Source organism: Teleopsis dalmanni, chromosome X (genome assembly GCF_002237135.1).
Source record: "Teleopsis dalmanni isolate 2A chromosome X, ASM223713v2, whole genome shotgun sequence".
Lineage (NCBI taxonomy): Eukaryota > Metazoa > Arthropoda > Insecta > Diptera > Diopsidae > Teleopsis > Teleopsis dalmanni.
Genome location: NC_051848.1, coordinates 91,865,054 through 91,873,624, shown reverse-complemented (window position 1 = coordinate 91,873,624; position 8,571 = coordinate 91,865,054). Strand labels below are relative to the sequence as shown.

The following is an 8,571-nucleotide window of genomic DNA, read 5'->3' as shown; positions in this document are numbered from 1 at the left end:
TATTTACTTTCTATGTTAATTGTGTTTGTCTTATATTTGATCTAAAAAAACAGCCATGTGCACTTGTCAAATGCTTCTGTGTATCTAATTGGCGATCGTATTGTTCAACGACTTTTATAGTAGAATGTAGTGTTGTAGGTCGAAATGGTGCACAATTTTCCATTTAACCCTTTTTTTAATATTTGCGCAGAATAAAAGCGATTCCATTTAAAAGGTTTACGACAGGTAGAAATTTCTCATTGATTTTTTTCATTTTAATTGATTGTGCGTTGCGTTGTGCCTAATTACGCAGGTCAGTTGCAGCACAAAGTAACGGCGTTAGTCAACACTTGTTAGAAAGTAAAAATTACCGATAGTTAAGCGTTCATAATTTTCTTATTTTTAATCATGTGATACTCGAATTCAGATTGCAAATCAGGAAATCTATTTGCAACGCCACGAATTCTAAATTTCTTACAAAAATTTTACTTAGTGAATGGAAGACACTGGAGACCTCTTATTTTCTTAAAAAAGGTACACGATTTTCTTGACTACTTGAAATGTATCGTTTTAAAAAAATTGATTATTTTTGAATTTTTTTTATATTAGTTATGTTATAATTTTCATTTGATTTGATTAAACGAGTGGGTGAACTGTACTTGACTTCGATAATCTAGAATTGAACAGGAAACTACTTGCGAATAAATTTCCTTAGCACTTAAATGTAATGAGGTCCACCCAGCTTTATTCAATTAGCTTCACCAGCAACAGTGATTAAGATCATTTGTTTGTCATACCAGAAACTCTTGAAGTCCATTTCAATTTTTTGGCTTTTACTGAAAAGGCACTGAAGCCTCACACACTTGGATACAAACATATTGGACGTTAAAAATGGTTTGTGTAATGTTAAAAAAAAAAATAATTATCTATAAAATGTCAGTTAAGTGTAAATATTCAAATCATTTCCTTTATGAAGTTTATTGCCGTCATATTGTTGTCATGCTTTAAAAGATCACAGTAAGGTATGCACAATATAAACATTACGAGGAAAACTATCGTTTTTCATTTTGAAAACTATTTTTATGAATATTAGTTGAGGAATTTCAGTTCGCGGAAAATAACTTTAAACCTTTCCATACATAACATTTCAATACCGAATTCTATTATTTCTAGTATAAACTGTACTCAACCTAAAATTTACCGGCTACACTGCAATTTATGACCGGCTACGCTATAATTCATGATGGATTAGATAATTTTTCCATGAATTTTTTCGAATCTTTATTTACTACAGATAAATACTTTAATATAAAAAAGGTTTTATTTGAAATTTTGTGGTTCGATAGTGCAGATGAGTATGTAATAAATTTTATGATCAGCAATTAACAAAACAAGTAACAAATCCTTCACATTGAAACCACCAGATAGGTAGGGCCAGGTAGGTTTTCCAAAAACACCTACATTTTTAAATATGCAAGTTTGTGCGATATACGACAATTAGTCTTGCAGGATAGTGTGCAATTGAACTCGTCGTTCAGTTGCTTAATAATGTCTGAATAAACTCGCTATTAGACAATATATATGTATCAAAAATAATTATAAACTTATATTAACTGATCTACAACCGACATTTGTAGATAAACTGCTGAGTGTTTTATGATAAATAAAAAATCCAGATATGAAAAATAGTAATAATGAAAATGATTTAAAAACAATAAAGAATTATTTAATTACTACACTATTGAGAATTAACTAATTTTTTATATTACTAAATGATTATATATATACTTAATGTTACTCTATACAGGAAATCGTTTATATATATATATAAAGGTTAAAATTAAGTACTACAAAATTTGAATTGCTTTTTACTTTGGAGTTGAAATCATTTCATTAACTTGTGATTTTAATTACTCAGTTAGTGTCATCTATTTAATGCAATATAAATATTTCCAAATATAGGACAATTTGATATTTTTTTGATAATATCGCAGAAAAAATTTTATTCCTAAAAGATTTTTGAAGACAAGTGAAGGTCTTTAGAATTTCCTATGAAATGGATTACACCAATTGTTTATAACCTAGTGATTGATTACCTGACTAAAGTTAAAATATTCAATAAGAAGCTCAGTTAGTATCATCTATTTAATGCAATATAAACATGTCCAAATATAGGACAATATGGTATTTTTATATTATCGTAGAAAAAATATTATTCCTAAAAGATTTTTGAAGACAAGAAGTGAAGGTCTTTAGAATTTCCTATGAAAAGTATCGCACCAATTGTTTATAACCTAGTGATTGATTACCTGACTAAAGTTAAAATATTCAATAAGAAGCTCAGTTAGTATCATCTATTTAATGCAATATAAACATGTCCAAATATAGGACAATATGGTATTTTTATATTATCGTAGAAAAAATATTATTCCTAAAAGATTTTTGAAGACAAGAAGTGAAGGTCTTTAGAATTTCCTATGAAAAGTATCGCACCAATTGTTTATAACCTAGTGATTGATTACCTGACTAAAGTTAAAATATTCAATAAGAAGCTCAGTTAGTATCATCTATTTAATGCAATATAAACATGTCCAAATATAGGACAATATGGTATTTTTATATTATCGTAGAAAAAATATTATTCCTAAAAGATTTTTGAAGACAAGAAGTGAAGGTCTTTAGAATTTCCTATGAAAAGTATCGCACCAATTGTTTATAACCTAGTGATTGATTACCTGACTAAAGTTAAAATATTCAATAAGAAGCTAAGCAACTAACTACGAGCTAAGTAGCTAAGTAGCTAACTAATCGTATAATTCACATAAAAACAAATCAGAGAATTGTGGTTTTTATTTTATTTAATAATTTTTTTGTGATTTTTTAACAATGTTTATTTTTATATTTTTAAAAGAATGAAAGTAGTGTGTATTTTTAAAAATCTTTATAATTATATGTGAGAAACGTTTGTCAATATCAAGTAAAATAAAATATTCCAAATAATTAATATTAATATTAGTTTATGATCAAAATTATTATTTACATTGTGTGGTACTGGACTAATTGGTTAATTATTTTCAACTATTTATTCAAACAAAAATTAGCAAAAACTTAAATTATTTCACACTGATTTTTATTTTATTCTTCATATTTCGACTTCAATCTCAAGTTTTCTGAAACTTTCGATTTCCGATTAAAGTCGAAATATTGAAAATGAAATAAAAATTAAAGTGAAATAATTTAAGCATTTTTTAATAATGTTTATGGGTAATATACAATATTGCCCAATATAATAAGCCCAATGCATACAATAATTATTATTCATTAATTATTAATTATTAATTTTAGTTAATACTTTATAATTACAAATTGAATTATTTTATCAATGATGTCCGACAATATAAAATAATGTTAATATTATTTATAATTTAAATAATCTTTTTTATTATTCGTTTATTTTCTGATCGCAACACCGCCTCTTTTTAACCCGTCTAGTAATATTTTTCTATTAATTTTTTTTAGATATTTTTTTAAATTTTTGTCTTTATATCCTTCCAACTGCTTAACATCCTTCTTTTTTTCTCTCCATTTTGGTTCTTATATTCTCCCGCACTGGTCCTGTTCTCTAAGGATTTCTAACAATTTCGCGTAGGTATCATCATTAAGGTTTTCACTATTGCAATTTCCTATGCATTTAGTAGCGATTTTAAAACGTTCCAATTGCTGTATATAAATCGCCCAAAACTCTAAAGGATTGGGAACCCCAAAAATAGTTGCAAACATGCTATATATATCTTCACAATATCTGCGAACAATTATAGCCATTTTTTGAAATTGTTTTATTTCCTCATCATTAAATTTCCACCTTATGGGATGTCCCACATAACGGCGCGCCTGTCTTATAATGTCAACGCATAAGGGTTGACCTAAAATAATGACTCTCGAATATTTCAATTTAAGAAGTTGTTCCAAGTAGTTTATAGCGTCAGAGACATGGGCACTATCGAAACATAATGTATTGTGTAACTTCATGGTTAATGTAACGAAATTCCTTGCGCATGACTTATTTTTTTTTGATTGAGCAATTTGAGTATTGAATCGATCAATGCATACTTCTTTCATTTGGTTTAACGGAAGATTAAAAAAGATTTTGCCTTCAACTGGCACAACTTCTGTTAGGTCAAATTCAATCAAAAATTTTAGATGTTCTGCTTCTTTTAAACTGGCTGCTTCCCATTCTTTTCGTGTCTGTACACAGGCAAACGATTTGGGCTTCTTGTAATCCAAATTTATGCTTATTATTTGATCACGCGATCCTTGAACCAAGAGTACATTATAACGGTTAGTTACTTTTTGAATCGGTGCAGAGTGTTTAGGTGATACCTTCGGTTTCGAAATATTAGTCTTTGGTTTGGATTGAACATTTTTACAATCGGCTAAAATATAAAGAAGTTTTGATGTTACTATATACATATACATATATACAGATATGTACATATATCAAACTATTTGTATATGTATGAATATTTATAATTACAGATATTCACAAAGTAACGTATGCATGCACATTTATATACACGTGTATCTATATTTCAACAATCATGTACTATATATACTTGTACTATATACAGCAATCACTTTATTTATTATTATTTTTTTGATTATTTATTAATATTATTAAGAACGATTTTTAATTGATTTTATTGAAACTTGTTAATTAACCAATTATAAATTAATTTTTTATATATATATCATTTACACATTTTAATTACTGACACCTTCTCATACCTTTTTGTGGAACAGAGCTGCTAGCTTTTTCTGCAGCAGACTTTATTTTTTGCAACTCAACCTCAATTTCATCAAAAGCTTTCTTGAAGCTCTGACGTTTTAGGTATTTTGGTGTGGCGTATTTGCGTTTGTGCTCCTCATACTGGAATATGAATTTCGATGTTACATTTCCTATTTGTCCTGTTCCAAAAAAGTACACAGTGTATTTTTTGTTACTCTTACAGGTTATTCTGGCTGGCCATGCGTTAAAGCCTCGAATCTTCGCAAATACTAAATCGCCGATTTGGAATTCCTTTACTATCTTATTCATTTTGGTAGATCTTAGGTTATAGATGCCCACAAATATAAGATTGATATGTTTGCAGTTTGATTGAAACGCGTTGAACTCGTGAATGTATTAAGTAGTCAGGAAAAAACTTAAATAGAAAAAAAGCGTTATTAACATCAATTCGTCCACAGAGATCAAGTTAAGAAAAATTTACAAACATTTAATTTATTAATATATATATATATATATGCATCATATCGATGCTAGAAGAATTATACTGTCATCGTCTAGAAGTTCCTAAAAAAATAATTGGGATTCCACAGCAAAATGTCGTGCCGGCGTATTAGCAACAGGTACAAAATTTTAAATACGATAAATATATAAAATTTTATAGGGCCCTCTGACTTATCGAAGTGTGTGAAATTATTTTTCTCTGATGAATTGTTGAATGAGATTAATTAGGGCGGGATATAGGACAAAATCTTCGTAAAATCTGTTAATACAAATTAAAATAAACACACTACTGAATAAAGGAAAGTGTAACTCGCCTTTTACAGGCAACTTTGATGACATCACGATCGGCAATGTATGTCTTCGAGTGAAAGTGCTGACAGTTGTAGCAACGCACTCGCTTTCAACCTACCATAACCTACCTCATTAGATGTTATTTGATTTTCAGGAGCCGATCAGTAGGAAGTATACGAGTATACTGCGTTTGAAAATGCATTTTTAGTGCTAATTGAGAATCAAGCATTTTAATGTACGGTTTTCGTATTCAATAATTCTGTGGCTGTCACTGTTCATGTTATCATAGTTGAATATTTAATTTTAAATAATTCAAAATTATTTTTGTTATTAACGACAGTTAAGCTATAATTTCGCAACCATCCAAATATGTTTTTGTTTCTATTTAACTATTTTAAATTAATTTAAATATAATTACTTCCTTGAAACAAGAACAATATTAATTTTATATTAATTATTACAAACTGAATAGTAAAATATATCTATACATATAATTTTTTTACTAATATATACGATATTTATTTAATTATTTTAATTATTTGGATGGTTGCGGTAGCAAAAATAATTTTACGACTACTTTGTGCCATATATATTGTAATGTATAGATTAGTCGGTACAATAGTTGCATCGATACTTGATCCCAAAAGCATCATGTGCATAATGTTACCACCCGTGCATAAATTCTTTCACCTGTTGGGTATACATATGATTAGACATTATTGGATTTTTAATCGATGTTTACAATAACAAATAAATTATATATATATGTGAATGGGATTAATTGATATATATATATTATTATATATATATATATATATATTATATATATAAATATATATATAACATTACAATATTAATACCTTAAATCATATTTTTTACAAGTTGTTCGTAATATATATATATATATATATAAGGTTACAATATATAATATAAAAACATTATTTTAGTATGATGTCTACAATAAACAGATTATATATACTGACAGTATAAAAGGATATTTAATGAGATGCATAATAAGGTAAACACCTCATAATTCTTATAGAATTGAAAAATTGGACTAAAATCTAGTAATAGTTGTTATTTTAAAGCACTAGTTAAAGACTGTATATAACTCTACATATAATCGAGTGATAATAAGTTTTATTAATTAATCTAGTATCAAGATAGAATATGAAATTTGAAATCATAATTGAATATATACGTAGTCATTGAATCTCTTTAGTTTTAATGTTGAAATCATTTAGCACATAACTAAGATTTTGAACCACAGTTTGTAATAAATATATGCAATAAATTAAAGTCATTTGTTATGTTTAGAATTGGCTTTAATTTCTTTACATCACCAAATCTTGAAGAACTGTTAAATACGCTAAGTGACCATGTAAATGAAACTTGATCAGTAGTTATATGAAAAATGTGATATTAATCTGTTTACCCATATATTTTTAACATGCCATATTATTGCACATAGCATCTAATTATTCTAGTAACCATCGTAATGTTAGATACTTAATTAGACAATTAGGAGAAAGAGTCATGGGAGAGAGTCACGAGAGAGAGAGAGAGAGAGAAAGATAACATAACAAACTCAATCTATTTCGTCCAAAATCTGGGCAATATTCGATGAAGTGCTCTGTGTTGCCTAATCCATAGAAATGACCTTTAGAAATGTTGGATCTGCGATGACATCTGCTGTGCACTGCATTTTGACAAAAACTCGCAGCAGTGCAAATAATATTTTGAAATCGGAAGATTTTTTAAAATGTGATTTGTATTAGTTTGAAAAAATCGGGCATGTCCTAAAGCAATAAGCCATCTTCACTGAATATGAGCACATCATTTCATACTGCGAAACGCAAATTGAATGGAAGTATTGTGAAAGACTGCTCCCAAATTACGTTTCATTTCCAACTGGACTCTTCACTGAAGTTAGGCTTAGCAACTAAGTATGGTTGAAATCTTCTTTTGCGAACCACAAGGTAAAGTCTTTGCTTGATATAAATCAAGTATACAACTCGTAACATTTGTGTAGAAGTAAAAAAAATATGTTTTTTTTACATAAGTCAACATAGCCTCAAGAAATTTTAAATTATTAAAAAAAAATTATTTCTTCTCAAAACAAAATGATTTATATGACTTTCATATAATACATTCTTATATGACATTAATTCCATAAAATAGTTTTTTGCTCTTTTACTCGTATTAAGCTGAAATCTATATACATTAAAATGAATATATATATACATATGTGTATATGTGTATGCATATATGTATATATGTATGTATATAATGTGTATATTTTGCTGGTTTTGATAGAACTATTTTTTAATTTATCTGCAAAATGAAAACTAAACAAGTAAAGCTCACAAAATTCTATATAAAATAAACAAAGCATTTTAAATTAACAGATATTTTGTTTTTTAATATCAAATAAAAACATATGTAAATACATGTGACACACATGTCTATTGTATGTATATTAGGCTATTTTATATCCCTCTCTCTCTTGTGAAAATGGTGTATTAAATTTGTCTAGAAGTCAGTAACGCAGATCATGTAAGCCAGATATATTTTTTATTAGTAAAACATGATGAATCCAATCTGCGACATGTGTCCGTCCGTCATCAGTTTGTCCGTTAACATGGAAACTGATGTCTCAATGATTTTTTTGTGAATCCAGGCTAATCAAGAAAATAAATGAATTACATCACCAACCTAACAAAAACCCGCATATAGTATATAGTAATTCATAACTTTTAATATATCGGAAGACTAGATTTTAAGTTAGAAAGAATAAGGCAGTCAGAGAAATTTATTCTATAACATACCCGATTTGTATGATGGGTACAAAAACTTCAGCAATGCCAAAGCTAATCTTTTCTGACTTTATTTTTACAGATGTGTGATGCTTTTAAATAAGTTTTTAAATCCATTTATCAATTATCACTGCAATTTGCATTGTTTTGCATCGCATATGTTTATATTGTGTTGTTACTATGAGTTGGTCTGCAATT

The 8,571-nt window shown here is 27.7% G+C and overlaps 1 protein-coding gene across 1 annotated transcript in view; it reads right to left on the bottom strand.

The window, feature by feature from the left end:
- Positions 1-3,375: 3,375 nt before the first annotated feature.
- LOC119690276 overlaps positions 3,376-8,571 on the bottom strand; it is a 23,670-nt gene continuing 18,474 nt past the window's right edge. The window contains exons 3-4 of the mRNA XM_038105299.1: positions 4,765-5,180; positions 3,376-4,412 (exon numbers count right to left, since the gene is read on the bottom strand). Of these exons, the coding sequence (XP_037961227.1) occupies positions 3,574-4,412; positions 4,765-5,074 (1,149 nt within the window). The 5' untranslated portion in view covers positions 5,075-5,180 and the 3' untranslated portion in view covers positions 3,376-3,573. The remainder of the gene's footprint in view (positions 4,413-4,764; positions 5,181-8,571) is intronic.